The 17154-nt window shown below is 45.1% G+C and overlaps 1 protein-coding gene across 1 annotated transcript in view; it reads left to right on the forward strand.

The window, feature by feature from the left end:
* The first annotated feature begins 2738 nt into the window (after positions 1–2738).
* Positions 2739–17154, forward strand: part of LOC309546558 (uncharacterized protein C22orf15) — a 30933-nt gene continuing 16517 nt past the window's right edge. The window contains exons 1-2 of the mRNA XM_082246308.1: positions 2739–2922; positions 9401–9487. Of these exons, the coding sequence (XP_082102434.1) occupies positions 2898–2922; positions 9401–9487 (112 nt within the window). The 5' untranslated portion in view covers positions 2739–2897. The remainder of the gene's footprint in view (positions 2923–9400; positions 9488–17154) is intronic.

The following is a 17154-nucleotide window of genomic DNA, read 5'->3' on the forward strand; positions in this document are numbered from 1 at the left end:
AGTTAAGATTAAAAAAAAAAAAAAAAACCTAGAAGCTGATTGGTTTCTTTTCAGAGCTAAACCAGGTGTTGTACTCTCCAGTTTTAGTAAATCAACCCTGGTGTACCAGCAAGTCCTCAGAAAAACAGGGAGCAGCACAGTAGTGACATCTCCAAATCCCACTCTAAATCTCATGTGAACAGCAGTCAGAGGCAGGAGTGGGTAGGATATATGCCATACTGTAGATGATCTCACACTGCAGATAAAGGATTTCTCAAAGGCTACACACTATTCTGTCCATTAATATCATAAAAAAGACACAGCACATGCAGAAGATACTTGCCCTGGCCAGCTATTTACCATTCTATGTATATTTAAATACATTTGACCAGGTTATGGAGGCTACCTTGGAAGGGCAAAAAGAGAGGGAATCTCCATAGCAGAGACAGCAGTAAAAAAACTGACAGGGGTTCTAATCCCTTACCAATCTTTACAAAATCTAGTTTTAGATACATTGGGAGGAATTCAATAAAGCATTTGTGCCTTTAAAAAGTCCTGCACCAGATTTAAAAAAAACACTGCCACCAGTTTCAGTAGCTTTACCCAAATGTGTTAAGATTCAGTCTACAAAGTTGCATTATGGCTGTACTAAATGTAAAAAGAATTACCTCCAGTTCATAGATAACAAAACTGGGGGGAATTAGGACCAACTGTAACTTGGTGTACAGAGACAGGCAGAGTGCCTTATGGAGGGGAGGGAGCTCAACTACACTAGGGATGAAGTGATTGTATGGACAACAGGGGCTGACTGGCAACTTTGGCCCAGGGGGCAAGTACAAACCAGAGGCCCATCGTGCAGCGACTCAGCCCCCCCCTCCTGCTCCCCCCTGTCCTCCTCCTGACCCCCATTCCAGGCTGAGGCTCCTCTCCAGGTACTCTCTACTCACCGGGCGAATCCAGGTTCCCGACCTGGTCATTAGAGGGTAGTTGGGAGGGGGGGGAGCTGGGACAGCTTGGTCAGGGCTGCCTGGGGGAGTGGGGCAGGGAACCCGGCCTCTGTTCAGACACAGTTTACACCATCCTTGCTGGGGGGGAGGCCTGCACTCTGTCCTTGTCTTCATCCCGCACTCAGTAGGTCAGAAGTGGAGATTTTTTACTTCTCGTCACCAGTAATCCTTTAGGCAGAAGTAGTGCAGCCTTTTAACGGGGCATCAGAGCAGCCCAGGTGGCAATTCCCCCCTGCTCCCTGGCCCAGTCCTACTCTGATGGACACTCTGGCCTTAGTTTGCCTCTGCACAACAAATGTTGGCGTTTGCCTAAAATTTAGGTTCCTGTTTCAAACAGGCACAATGGAAATCTAAAGTCTGGAACTGATATTCTTTCTGAATCCCCTTGACCAAATCTATCCGAAAGAGAGGAGGAATGAAAGTCTAGGAGAAGAACATGTGGGCCTACTCACCCTGCATGCTAAAGGTACCTTTCTTGTGCACAAGCTCATCAATGCCTAGGACCAGACAGGGCTGCGTTCATGTGAAAGTCAAACATAATGGCAGTACCCTGCTTAGAAACGAGCTGTACACTATGTGCAGAGAAAACAAACATACAGAGTTTCTCTGTGAAATATCTTGTCCCGTGTCACTACAAACCTTGCTTGATGAATGTTGCATTTAGGAGGGACACTACTGAGACCGTGCCTTCTCAACCAGTCCAGCATACCTCTGCCACCACACTCCCAGTGACAGAACGGGGTCCCGCCAAGCACTAGCATGGAACTCATGTGTGCTCTTACATATCTCCTTCTCTCCCGTACCATGTGGCCGGGTGTATGGTGTCTCTGTAATGTGGCTTCAGTCCTGGTTGCTTTTGGAGAACCGACTACTTGGGAGGGATCCAGATAATCAACCCTCTTCGCCACCGGAGGACCCACCACCATCACTAGGCACCATGCTTCATGACGGGCTGCTATAAACTTCCCACCAGTTACTGGCTACCCCTGGCAACTGTACTTTAAATCCAACTCTCTGGCCGAGTTAACCTTTGTAGTGACCTTGCTTTATATCCCATATGTGCTTTGCAGGACCTATTCCTTTGATACGCCATATTCTACCATGCACCCTTTGAATAACTTCAGACCAGGCTTAGAACCTTTTAAAACTTTTCTGAGGACTTCTCATGATAAAATCCTTAAACACTGCAATACATTCTCAACCCTAACTACCTAAACTGAGGCTGCCCAGGCATACCTTGATAAGGTAAAAACCCATAATTGGCATTCTCCCTCTTTTTAAGTTTACAGGGTAGGAAGGCAGGGCCCAAAAAGCCTGGGAAAGAGTCCGAATCCAGTTAACCCCTTCCCAGCCTGGGCAGGCTAGCTAACTTGCTAATGCAAAAACCCACATTGTAGGCAACCTGCCTACAAATTCCTTCCAACATTTAACGCAGAACATTAATTTAATATAAAAAAAGCAATTTTTCCAGTGCCTAAGTGTGCTCTACAAAACTGTAATATTGCCCTGTATCTGACAAGTTTGCTTATGTATGCCCATCACGCAGTCCCAAACATATGGCCAATATGAAATTTTTGTTTTTAGTTACTTGCATTCTTATACTGAGAGAGTGAGATTTAGTGAGAGCGGAGATGTAAAACCTGTTCCGTCTACTCTTGTCATTGTAAAATCCCATAGAGGATAATTAGAGGCTTCTTGGCACATGCTTTTGTTGCCTCTTAGATACCAAGACAAAAGACTTCACTCTTTGCCGAGCTGAGCCAGTTAGAGACAACAACAACAATCTGGAGGTTTCCTCTTTCTTCAGTGTGAGAAACCAGGACAGAGTCATATTTTCGAAGAAATTCATGATTTTGTAGGAGCTGAAGACCACCGGCGTAATTGTTGTGAAGCATCAAAACAGTATTTAAGATGTTTATCACTGTGAAATATGGAGGTAAGTAGCTTGACAGCATTATTTCACATAAGAGAGATTTTATTGAATTAGAATTTTATTGAATTTCTTGGGAGGATTGTATAATGCATTATCAGAATTAGTCAAAGATTCTACTGGCAAGAGTATGCTGGTTTGCTGAACTTTACGATCATAGGGGGGAATTTAATAAAACTGGAGCAGAAGGAATTCTCAGCAGCTGTGCATATTAACCAATCAGCTTCTAGTTTGAAGCAGTATTAAACCCAAAAGCAAACTTTTATTATATTGCATTTACCAATTCTTAAGTGTGATAGCTGCATTCATTTTCTTTTATAGGCTTTCTTTCCTTTATTTTTACCTGGTGATCCAACCAGGGAGTTTGTTGTTTTTCAACAGAACCAGATGTCCCGCAGATGCGACAGTTAGAGGGATGAGACAAACCATTCACAACTGACAGGGGTGCTCACAATGATCAGCTTTTATTTATTTATGAAAAACCTTTATTCCAAAATGAACTAAACTGCTGTAACTCCTTATAAATTTCCCCTATAGATGATAAACAATTTAGGGCCACAATTCGATGGAGATTTCTCTGAACCTTTAATCACCCCATTGCTAACTCAGCAGTTTGGCGTGCCTAGAAATACTACTCCTCTCCTTCCCAATAAATTATCTTTCTCCCCATCCCAGGTATGCTGTCTTAGAGCCAATAATTATGTAATTTCTCATGGACTTCTGCCTTCCAAAAAAAAAACTAAACAAAAAACAGGTGATGCAATAGGGCAACACAATGAAATGAAGTATAAGCTGCAGTAGCAACAAATAATAAGAGAATGTCAATTGGGAAGGTTAGAAAAGCTGCCTTGATTAGTACTGTTCTTTCTGCAGTAAGCACTGCTAACTATGAGGTTGATTTACAAAAACTGGAGAGTTGAAAATTTGGCGCAGTTGTGCAGGGGCGTACCTAGAGCATTTGGCACCCGGGGCGGATCCTATATCTGGCACCCCCCCCCCCCCCCACCGGCGTGCAGGCGACGAACCGCACATTGACCCGGCGACCAGGCCCCTCCTCCTCTGCAAAAACGGCGCCGATTGACTTGAGGCGCCAGACAGAAATACATGTAACTGGCAGTGGCATACTTACTGTGTGCTACTGCCAGTGGTGTCACTAGGGTTGGTGTCACCTGGTGCAGTAAACCATGGTGTCGCTCCCCCCCCAAAAAATTATTTTCCTGTTTTCTGAAAGCGTGCCAAAGATGCAGCATGCAAGACTTTTGGTGCGCTTTCAGAAAATGCAGAAAAAAAATCTATAGGACTGCAGTAATAACTGCGAGTAAAATGTAGGAAGACCCCCTTTACATTACACAGCCCCCGTACCCCTGGACCCCTTTACATTACACAGCCCCCCCATTGGAACCCTTTACATTACACAGCCCCCGTACCCCTGGACCCCTTTACATTACACAGCCCCCCATTGGAACCCTTTACATTACACAGCCCCCGTACCCCTGGACCCCTTTAAATTACACAGCCCCCCCATTGGAACCCTTTACATTACACAGCCCCCCCATTGGAACCCTTTACATTACACAGCCCCGTACCCCTGGACCCCTTTACATTACACAGCCCCCCCCATTGGAACCCTTTACATTACACAGCCCCCCCCATTGGAACCCTTTACATTACACAGCCCCCATACCCCTGGACCCCTTTACATTACACAGCCCCCCCATTGGAACCCTTTACATTACACAGCCCCCCCCCATTGGAACCCTTTACATTACACAGCCCCCATACCCCTGGACCCCTTTACATTACACAGCCCCCCCCATTGGAACCCTTTACATTACACAGCCCCCATACCCCTGGACCCCTTTACATTACACAGCCCCCCCATTGGAACCCTTTACATTACACAGCCCCCCCATTGGAAGCCTTTACATTACACAGCCCACACCCCCCTCATGGAAACCTTTATGTTACACAGCTCCCGCCCCCCATAGAACCTTTTCCATTATACAGCCCCCGTCCCCCAATAGAACCCCTTACATTACACAGCCCCCATGGAACCCTTCACATTACACAGCCCCTGCCCCCCAAAAGAACCCCTTACATTACACAGTTTCCGCACCCCCCCAATAGAACCCTTTACATGACATAGCCCTCCCCCCCCTCAATAGAACCCTTTAAATTATACAGCCCCCCAATAGAACCCCTTAACAATACAAAGCCCCTGCCAATAGAACCCCTTTACAATACAAACCCCCCAATAGAACCCCTCTACAATGCAAACCCCCAATAGAACCCCTTTACATAAAAACACCCCCAATAGTACCCCTTTACAATGCAGACCCCCAATAGAACCCCTTTACAATACAAACCCCCCAATAGTACCCCTTTACAATACAAACCCCCCCAATAGAACCCTTTACAATACAAACCCCCCCCATAGAACCCCTCTAAAATGCAGACCCCCCCCCCAATAAAACCCCTTTACAATGCAGACCCCCCCCAATAAAACCCCTCTACAATGCAAACCCCCCCCCCAATAAAACCCCTCTACAATGCAGACACACCCCCCCAATAAAACCCCTCTACAATGCAGACACACCCCCCCCCAATAAAACCCCTTTACAGTGCAGACAACCCCTCCCCCCCTTCCAATAAAACCCCTCTACAATGCAGACCCCCTCTACAATGCAGACCCCCTCCCCCCCCCGACTGTCTTTACAATACAATTGTCCCCCCCTCGCCCCCTTACCTTATGAGGAGGAGAGCAGAGAGGGAGGAACTGTTCAAAGCAGAGAATGAGAGAGAGGCTCACGAGCCCTGCATACACAGCGGTCAGCGGGAAATGCCGAAGTTTACAGTGCTGGTTAATGAGCCGGTGATTGGTTGCTAGGCGGTCCTAGCAACCAATCGCCTTCTCATTATCTAGCAGAGTCAACTTCGGCATTTCCCGCAGTGTATGCAGGGCTCGTGAGCGAAGTGAGTCTCTCTCCCATTCTCAGCTATACAGCTTCTCCTCCTCTGCGCTCCTGTATAAGCGAGCGGCGGAGGCAGTCTGGCGGCCGGCCCCGGGTGTCACCCTGGTGCTCGCTGACAGTGACACCCCCCTAATGTGTGGCACCCGGGGCGGACCGCCCCCCCGCCCCCCCTATTGGTACGCCACTGCAGTTGTGCATTGTAGCCAATCAGCTTCTAACTTCAGCTTGTTCAATGAAGCTTTGCCAAAAAAACTGGAAGCTGAAACACTCTACAGTTTTATTATATCAACTCCATGTGTCCCTGTAGAATGGCTGATTATCTGAAAATATGGTATTATTATTATTCCAACCCCCACCCTCCCCCCCCCCCTTTCGCCCAACAAGTTACCTTGCACTTCTGAAGTTCTTTTTTATCCAGAATACATTTTAAACAGTTCTGGACTGGAAAGGTTTTCCCCCTTAATGACCAGGCCATTTTTTTGCGATTCAGCACTGCGTTACTTTAACTGACAATTGCGCGGTCATGCAAAGCTGTACCCAAATAAAGTTGATTTCCTCTTTTTCCCACAAACAGAGCTTTCATTTGGTGGTATTTGATCAACTCTGTGATTTTTATTTTTTGCGCTATAAACAAGAAAGAGTGACAATTCCGAAGAAAAAACCCATTTTTTTTCACTTTTTGCTATAAAACATTCCCCCCAAAAAATTTTTAAAATCAAATTATTTTCATCATTTTAGGCCAATTTTTATTCTGCTACATATTTTTGGTAAAAAAAATCCCAATAAGTGTGTATTGAATGGTTTACACAAAAGTTATCGCGTCTACAAACTAGGGGAAAAATTAATGTCATTTTTATTTATATATTTTGTACTAGCAATGGTGGCAATCAGCGATTTATAGCGGGACTGCATCATTGCAGGGGACAGATCAGCCCTCGAACTGACATTTTCAACACTTTTGGGGGGACCAGTGACATTACTACATTAATCAGTGCTAAAAATATGCACTGTTACTGTACTATTGACACTGGCAAGGAAGGGGTTAACACCAGGGGCGATCAAAGGGTTAAATGTTTCCCTAGGGGGTGCTTTCTAACTGTGTGGGTGATGTACTTATGGAATGAACATAGGGACCTGTGTTCCTAAATAGGAGGAACACAGGGACCCTGTGTTATTTGCTGACAGAACAGTGGTCTTTTGTGTTTACAACTGCAGACTGCCGTTCTGTCTCCACAGGGAGCGATCGCGGGTGTCCGACAGCAAATGCGGCCGCCAGACCCGCAGATCAGGTTCCCCTGTGGGGAATGAGTATGAGCCCCCACTCATGGTCCCGTGAAGAGACGTATAGTTAGGTTGTTTTGCGGGACAGAGCCAATCTGCCGCAGTATATGCACTATAAATAATAATCAAATAGTGCAGAGCTAATAACAATAGAAGCATTAATAAGACATGGTTGTAAAAAGGGTCATAATAAAAATTGATAAATGGGAATAATAAATAAACAAGTTCATATAACATCCATAGAAAGTCCAGGAAAAAAGGGGGGGGGGGGTAGTGACACCACCGATCCCAGAGGAACCACAAAACGGATAGTGAGAAAGGGTGACTAGAAAATCAGGAGGAACATTTCACACCCTCTGTGATAAAGTCATCTCCTTACCAGAATAAGTGGACCACTAGATTATAGGTGGTCAAACCAGGTACCCCATCTATCCATAAGGAATGGTCATATATCCTCCAATGTATCAAAAGGATCATAAACTGTTAAGTATTCAGATCAGATGAATGATTGTACATCAGTCCTCACATTCGTATAGCATGAAAGAGAGAAGAAGCTCCCATAGTGCATTAAAAGGTATAGCGTTTATTTAAAGAGAACAATTGCACTTACAATAGACTGGACAAAGTCAGGCGTACAGACAGTAATGTTGTTGCGGCGTTCCTGCGGGCTTCGTTCGACTAGCCCGGCTTCTGGGAGGGATACCGGCCACCCTCCAACCAGAACCGAGAAGCGCCGCAACAACATTACTGTCTGTACGCCTGACTTTGTCCAGTCTATTGTAAGTGCAATTGTTTTTTTTTTTAAATAAACGCTATACCTTTTAATGCTCTATGTGAGCTTCTTCTCTCTTTCACGCTGTACGAATGTGAGGACTGATGACCACTTTTTAATGTTGGATGGAGGGTCAATCGTTCATCTGATCTGACTACTTAACAGTTTATGATCCATTTGATACATTGGAGGATATATGACCATTCCTTATGGATAGATGGGGAACCTGGTTTGACCACCTATAATCTAGTGGTCCACTTAATCTGGTTAGGAGATTACCTTATCACATGAAGTGTTCCTCCTGATTTTCTAGTCACCTTTCTCACTATCCAATTTGTGGTTCCTCTGAGAACAGTGGTGTCACCTACCCCCCCCCCCCTTTTTTTCCTGGACTTGATCACTTTTTATGGACGTTATATAAACTTGTTTATTTATTATTCCTATTTATCAATTTTGTTATGACCCTTTTTACAACCATGTCTTATTAAAGCGGTTGTATACTGAAAAAAAACAAACAAACCCTGCAATACATCGCATACTAGCTCATTATGAAATACCTTAAAACGAAGCCCCGACACGGACCCCCGGACACCGCTGTGGGAGCCGACATGCTCCCTTGGCGTCTCTTCCGGGTTCGGCAGCTCCGGTGCTGTGAGTGGCCAGAGCCGCGATGACGTCACTCCCTCGCATGCGCGCGGGAGTCACTTTCTGGCAAGTGCCCAGCAAGGAACTCTGAAGGTCTGCCGGACCCTCAGAGTGCATGCGCTGCTTGCGTCTGCGGCTGCATGCAGGGCAAATATCTCCTAAACCGTGCAGGTTTAGGAGATATTAATTGTACCCACAGGTAAGCCTTATTATAGGCTTACCTGTAGGTAAAAGTCACATAAATGAGTATACTACCGCTTTAATGCTTCTATTGTTATTAGCGCTGCACTATTTGTTTATTGTTCATTTTTTGGAAGCCTGTATCGCTATTCCAAGTGCTTGCAGCTCCCCTTGCCAGCACAGTTTTTACTTGGTTTTGACAGTATATGCACTGCTGGCAGTTGGCAAGTGGTTAAAGACCTTTTGAAATCAACAGCAGTACAGAATAACAAGCTGTATTAGAAGTATAGGCCCCCCATCGAATTTACAAAAGAGCAGACCATGAGCAGACCTATCATTTCTGCAAAATGTGCAGCTGCATAAGAGCCCTTTCACATTCAATGTATGGTCCTCTCCCATGGTCATATACAATGTATATTGCCCTAGTAAATTAATAAATGTGATGCTAACCCTCCAGAATAAAAAAATGAAATACATTGAATGAAGTGGTGGGCCAAGGACTGTAAGATAGGAGATTTTTACTAAACTCTTGTTATGTAATTTATAGACTATTCCATTCTAGTTCAGATTCGGATTATCTGGGGTTTTAGTTATACCATGAGGCAATCTAACCATGGGTTTTATCCTGTTTTAGCTGATCATCAGATTTTATTGAATCCTAACTGCAAGATGGTAAATTTAACAGAAGTTTTGAGGGAGAAATGTCAATGTGGAAGCGAAGGTAAGTAATCATCCCAAGGGCAAAGATAAAAAGCGAAAGCATGTACATATTTTCTTTATTTACTTATATCAGTCATGACTAACAAATAACATAGTTACATAGTTACATAGTTAGTGAGGTTGAAAAAAGACATCAGTCCATCCAGTTCAACCTATGATGTGTGTGTGTTTGCTGTTAACCGTACATTGTATACCCCTGTATGTTGTGGTCTTTAAGGTGTCCATCTAATAGTTTTTTGAAACTATCAATGCTCCCTGCAGATACGACTGCTTGTGGAAGAGAATTCCACATCCTTACCGCTCTTACAGTGAAGAACCCCTTACGCACTTTAAGGTTAAACCGCCTTTCATCTAGTTTTAGTGAGTGGCCACGTGTCTTATTGTATCTCCTTTCACTGAATAGTTTGTTCCTTATGCTCGGGTCACCAGTACAGTATTTGTACATTGATATCATATCCCCCCTCAATCGTCTCTTCTCCAGAGAGAAACAGTTCAGTGCTTGTAGTCTTTCCTCATAGTTGATGTCCTCCATTCCCCTAATTATTTTTGTTGCCCTTCTCTGGACTTTCTCCAGTTCCAGCACATCCTTCCTGAGGACCGGTGCCCAGAACTGGACAGCATACTCCAGATGTGGCCGGACCAGAGTCTTGTACAGTGGGAGAATAATCTCTTTATTTCTGGAGTGAATCCCCTTTTTTATACATCCCAGTATTCTGTTGGCTTTGCTTGCGGCGGCTTGGCATTGCATGCCACTGCCAAGCTTGTTGTCTACCAGTACCCCCAAGTCTTTTTCCATCCTAGACTCACCCAGAGGTTCCCCCCCCCTAGTGAGTAGCTTGCTTTCTGGTTTCTGGCCCCCAAGTGCATTACTTTACATTTTTCAACATTAAACCTCATCTGCCATGTAGTTGCCCACCCCGTTATTTTGTTCAGGTCCGCTTGCAAGGTTTCCACATCCTGCATAGAAGATATTGGCATGCCTAGTTTAGTATCATCTGCAAATACTGAGATTGTACTAGATATCCCCTCCTCTAGATCATTTATGAATAAATTAAACAGGATTGGTCCCAGGACAGAACCCTGGGGGACCCCACTTTCCACACCCGCCCAATCCGAGTACTCCCCATTAATCACCACCCTCTGGACTCTCCCCTGGAGCCAGTTCTCTATCCAGGTACTCACCTTATGGTCCATACCTACCTTCCTTAGTTTGTACAGTAAGCGTTTGTGGGGAACGGTGTCAAAGGCCTTTGCAAAGTCCAGATAAACCACATCCACCGACTTACCTTTATCTAGATGGCAGCTCACTTCATCGTAGAAGGTTAATAGATTGGTTTGGCACGAACGATTTTTCATGAATCCATGCTGATTACTACTTATAATACCGTTTTCATTACTAAAGTCTTGTATGTGGTCCCTTAACATCCCCTCCAAAATTTTGCAGACTACTGATGTTAGGCTGACCGGCCTATAGTTACCCGGGATATATCTCGGCCCCTTTTTAAATATCGGTACCACGTTGGCTTTTTTCCAATCAGCTGGCACCATACCCGTCTGTAAACTATCCTTAACCACTTGCCGACTGCCTAACGCCGATCTACGTCGGCAGTCAGCCCCTCACAGGCAAAGTGACGTAGGGCTACGTCACTAGCTTGTGAGGGTCTAGGGAGCGAGCGCGCGCCCCCGGAGGCGCGCTCCCGCGTGGTCACGGACCCCCCCGCGCGTGTGACCAGCGGACCCGATGTCCGCCGGTCACTCGGCGATCGGCGGGGGAGAGGGAGAATGTCCGGCAGCTTGTGTAAACAAGCCACCTGTCATTCTCCTCGCTGTAAAGACACTGATCACACGGATCTAGTATGTAGATCCGTTGATCAGTGTCCTTACAGCTCAAGCCACAGCCAATCACAGTAGAAAGCACGCCCCTAGGGATACACACAGCCCCTCCCTCCCAAATAAAGTTAACCCCTTCACTACCAGTGTATTTTTACAGTAACAGTGCATATGTATAGCACTGATTACTGTAGAAATGTCACTGGTAACCCCAAAAGTGTCACAAATGTCAGTCAAGGGTCCGATCTGTCCGCCCCAATGTCGCAGTACCGCAAAAAAAATCGCAGATCGCCGCCATTACGCGTTAAAAAAAAAAAACAACAAAAATGACAAAAATCTTTCCCTTTGTTAGTAAACGCGATAACTTTTGCGCAAACCAATCAAAATACGCTTTTTGCGATTTTTTTTTTACCAAACATATGTAGCATAAAACAAATTGGCCGAAAATTTAAAAAAATTTTGATTTTTACTTTTTTTTTGGGGGGAATTTCATATAAAAAAATGTGAAAAATATTGTTATTTTTGCAAAATTGACGCTCTTCTTTTTTGTTTATAGCACATGATCAAAAAATCGCACAGGTGATCAAATACCACCAAAAGAAAGCTCTGTTTGTGGGAAAAAAAGGACGTCAAATTCGTTTAGGTACAGCGTCGCACGACCGCGCAATTGTCCGTTAAAGTCACGCAGTGCCGAATCGCAAAATACCCCCTGGTCAGGAAGGGGGTAAAATCTTCCGGGGCTTAAGTGGTTAAAGATCAAGAATAATGGTCTGGCAATCCCCTGGCTGAGCTCATTGGGAACCCTCGGGTGCAAGCCATCCGGTCCCGGGGATTTATTTATGTTAAGTTTCTCTAGTTGAGCTCTAAGTCTATCTTCTGTTAGCCATGGCGGCACTTCCTGAGGTGTATTATTTAGTTCGGCCTTACAAGCTGGGTTAGTGTAGCACCCCGATTCTTTTGTGAAGACTGAAGAGAAGAAATTATTTAACACTTCAGCCTTTTCTCTGTCCTCAGTGGCCATTTTTCCTTTATCATCTTTTATGGGGCCAATGTGTTCTGGCTTCGCTTTCCTACTGTTTATATACTTAAAGAACTTCTTGGGGTTCTTTTTACTCTCCTCCGCTATACAGTGGGTACGGAAAGTATTCAGACCCCCTTAAATTTTTCACTCTTTGTTATATTGCAGCCATTTGCTAAAATCATTTAAGTTCATTCTTATTCCTCATGAATGTACACATAGCACCCCATACTGACAGAAAAACACAGAATTGTTGACATTGTTGCAGATTTATTAAAAAAGAAAAACTGAAATATCACATGGTCCTAAGTATTCAGACCCTTTGCTGTGACACTCATATATTTAACTCAGGTGCTTTCCATTTCTTCTGATCATCCTTGAGATGGTTCTACACCTTCATTTGAGTCCAGCTGTGTTTGATTATACTGATTGGACTTGATTAGGAAAGCCACACACCTGTCTATATAAGACCTTCCAGATCACAATGCATGTCAGAGCAAATGAGAATCATGAGGTTAAAGGAACTGCCTGAAGAGCTCAGAGACAGAATTGTGGCAAGGCACAGATCTGGCCAAGGTTACAAAAAGATTTCTGCTGCACTTAAGGTTCCTAAGAGCACAGTGGCCTCCATAATCCTCAAATGGAAGACGTTTGGGACGACCAGAACCCTTCCTAGAGCTGGCCGTCCGGCCAAACTGAGCTATCGGGGGAGAAGAGCCTTGGTGAGAGAGCTAAAGAAGAACCCAAAGATCACTGTGGCTGAGCTCCAGAGATGCAGTCAGGAGATGGGAGAAAATTGTAGAAAGTCAACCATCACTGCAGCCCTCCACCAGTCGGGGCATCATGGCAGATTGGCCCGACGGAAGCCTCTCCTCAGTGTAAGACACATGAAAGCCCGCATGGAGTTTGCTAAAAAACACCTGAAGGACTCCAAGATGGTGAAAAATAAGATTCTCTGGTCTGATGAGACCAAAATAGAACTTTTTGGCCTTAATTCTAAGCGGTATGTGTGGAGAAAACCAGGCACTGCTCATCACCTGTCCAATACAGTCCCAACAGTGAAGCATGGTGGTGGCAGCATCATGCTGTGGGGGTGTTTTTCAGCTGCATGGACAGGACGACTGGTTGCAATCGAGGGAAAGATGAATGCGGCCAAGTACAGGGATATCCTGGACAAAAACCTTCTCCAGAGTGCTCTGGACCTCAGACTGGGCCGAAGGTTTACCTTCCAACAAGACAATGACCCTAAGCACACAGCTAAAATAACGAAGGAGTGGCTTCACAACAACTCCGTGACTGTTCTTGAATGGCCCAGCCAGAGCCCTGACTTAAACCCAATTGAGCATCTCTGGAGAGACCTAAAAATGGCTGTCCACCAACGTTTACCATCCAACCTGACAGAACTGGAGAGGATCTGCAAGGAGGAATGGCAGAGGATCCCCAAATCCAGGTGTGAAAGACTTGTTGCATCTTTCCCAAAAAGACTCCTGGCTGTATTAGATCAAAAGGGGGCTTCTACTAAATACTGAGCAAAGGGTCTGAATACTTAGGACCATGTGATATTTCAGTTTTTCTTTTTTAATAAATCTGCAACAATGTCAACAATTCTGTGTTTTTCTGTCAGTATGGGGTGCTATGTGTACATTCATGAGGAAGAAGAATGAACTTAAATGATTTTAGCAAATGGCTGCAATATAACAAAGAGTGAAAAATTTAAGGGGGTCTGAATACTTTCCGTACCCACTGTATGTCTCTCGTGTTCTATTTTAGCCGCCCTGATTTCATCTTTACATTTCTTATTACACTCTTTGTAATGCTTAAATGGTGCCACTGACCCCTCAGTCTTGTATTTTTTGAAGGCCTTTTTTTTAGCACTAATATACATTTTTATGTTGGAGTTTAGCCACCCAGGGTTAAGTTTTGCTCTTTTAAATTTATTTCCCTTTGGAATGCACTGGTCAATCCCCTTGTTAAGTATGCTCTTGAAGCACTCCCATTTTTCCTCCGTGTTCTTTGTTCCCAGGGTTCTATCCCATTCGATATTTCCTAGCAGCGAGCGCAGTTTTGGGAAATTGGCTCTTTTGAAATTCAGTGTCCTTATATTACCCTTGTGTTTCCTATTACTGTAATTAATACTGAAACCAATTGACCTATGGTCACTGTTCCCTAAGTTGTCCCGTATTTCTATATCCGTGAGCAGGTCTGTATTGTTGGTAATCAGTAGGTCAAGTACCGCATTGTTTCTTGTCGGTGCATTCACCATCTGACCCATGAAATTGTCCTGCACAACATTTAGGAACTGCCTAGCCTTGGCTGAGTGTGCGGTTCCTTCTGCCCAGTCTATATCTGGATAATTAAAGTCCCCCATTATAATGACATTTCCCATCCTTGCTGCCAGTTCTATCTGTAACATGAGGTCCGCCTCACCCTCCTCCCTCTGGTTGGAGGGCCTATAGCATACGCCCAATATTACCTTCCCCACCGTGCCTTCCCTTTGAAGCTCTACCCATAGGGATTCTGCCTCGTCCATAGCTCCATTATTAATATCATCCCTCATATTTACCTGTACACTGTTCTTAATATACAGACATACCCCTCCCCCTTTTTTACCTTCTCTATCCCTGCGATAAAGGGAATACCCCTGAATGGTCGCCATCCAGTCATGAGAGCTGTCAAACCAAGTCTCAGTTATCCCCACAAAATCTAAGTCCTCCTCAAACATCAGCAGCTCCAGCTCTCCTATCTTGTTGGCCAAGCTTCTGGCATTGGTATACAAACCTCTTAATTTTGACCGGTTACCTATATCCTCTTTTGATCTTTTTAGGCTGCTCTCTTGATTTTCCCCCCTATCCACCCTGGGTATAGGAGCTCCAAACACCCTACCGCTAATGCCCCCATTTCTGCCCTCTGAATCTTGCTTTCCACTGGCTAATTCTACATCTGTACCCTCCCCCCCATTCCCTAGTTTAAAAGCCCCTCTAACTTTTTGGCCATCCTCTCACCCAGTACGGCTGCACCCACCCCATTTAGGTGCAATCCGTCCCTACCAAAGAGCCGGTGGCCGACTGAGAAGTCGGCCCAGTTCTCCAGGAACCCGAAACCCTCCTTACTACACCAGCTCCTCAGCCACTCGTTAACTTCCCTAATCTCCTGCTGCCTCTCTGGTCTGGCTCGAGGTACAGGTAGTATTTCGGAAAATACTACCTTGGAGGTCCTAGTCCTCAACTTAGCGCCTAAGTCCCTGAAATCGTTTAGGACTCTCCATCTTCCTCTGCCTATGTCATTTGTACCCACGTGTACCATGACAGCTGGGTCTTCCCCAGCCCCACCCAATAATCTGTTCACCCGATCCGCGATGTGCCGAACCCGAGCGCCCGGCAAACAACAGACTGTTCAGCGCACACGGTCTTTGTCACAGATTACACTGTCTGTCCTTCTAATAATTGAGTCCCCTACCACCAGCACCTGTCTTTCCTTTCCCTTTCTCCCGGCCTCACTGGAGGAGTTCTTCCCCTGGCAGCTAGGGGCGTCACTCTGCTCCAGCAATGCTGGTCCCTGACTGGTTTCCCCAACATCACACAGCGGGGCGTATCTGTTGGGGTGCTCCAGCCCAGGATCAGCCTCCTTGCCTTGTCCCCTTCTACCCCTCCTAACTGTCACCCCTCTACTCTGCTCTGATGCCTGCACCTCCGATACTCCGCCCACCTCTGTGCAGACCCCTGCCTGCACCTGACTGGTACGATCCTGGCTCTCCTCCGGTATGGACATTCGTCTCAGTGTTGCCAGCTGCTTCCCTAGATTCAGGACCTGAGCTTCCAGGGAAGCAACATGCTTACATTTTGCGCATTTGTATTCGCCCTCGATCACATGACCGAGGAACGCATACATATCACAAGATGTACACCGAGCCGCATCTCCACACCCGCCGGGCATTGTACCTACTAATCTAATCTAATGGGGATTCAGCGATTTAAGTCTATCCTATGTGGCTATTTCCTGGCTTCCTAACGCTACCTTCTCACCCTCTGGTACTCCGCTACCCTCGCTTGACACTCAGTTGCACAACACTCAGTCGCACAGCCCGGTCAGACGCACAACACTCAGTCGCACAGCCCGGTCATGCCCATTAATAGTGAAAAGTATGAGTTCTCATATGCAACCAGCAAGTAGCACTTGGATCCTGAATCCCTGCCCATACAGGATATTATTTTCCCCAAGCCGGCTGCATTATTTGTTCTTATACAATTGTGTTTCTGTGTAAAATATAAGGATTTGCAGTTTGGCTAAAGTACTACAGCCACCATAGCCATTCCTCCTCCCTGTGCTCAAAAGAATAATCAGTGCAGTCCTATGGTGATACCCAAAAAAGATTGCTGCTGGAACATTACCCAGTGCTTTTCACTAAACCTCTCAACAATTATACAATACATAAAGTGCAGCGCAATCACATAAATTTCCATAAAAAAATTACAATTTAAAAAAAAATAAAGTCCCATCTACAATCTCCTCTTAAGCGTCCATAAAAATCCACCACCAATGTGCTGAAATAGTGATCTCTTCAGTTTCTCCAAACGCTAGGTGATACATGCATCCACCCAATATGCATCCAATACACCTTCTTTATTTTACCTCAATATGAATCAAGGTCTCAATGCACTTGTTGCCTCACCATGGGCTTTTTGTTATCTGTGGCCATAGGGTATGAAACTCCTGTTTTACTCCAGCTTTACTCCACCTCATGTATGCATGTAAAATAAAATGGAAATATCTATACCATAGTTAATGGACACTATAACTTCCCTACAGGCTAAATAATATAC

The sequence above is a fragment of the Pelophylax lessonae genome (assembly GCF_965119305.1).
Source record: "Pelophylax lessonae genome assembly, chromosome: 1".
Classification (NCBI taxonomy): domain Eukaryota; kingdom Metazoa; phylum Chordata; class Amphibia; order Anura; family Ranidae; genus Pelophylax; species Pelophylax lessonae.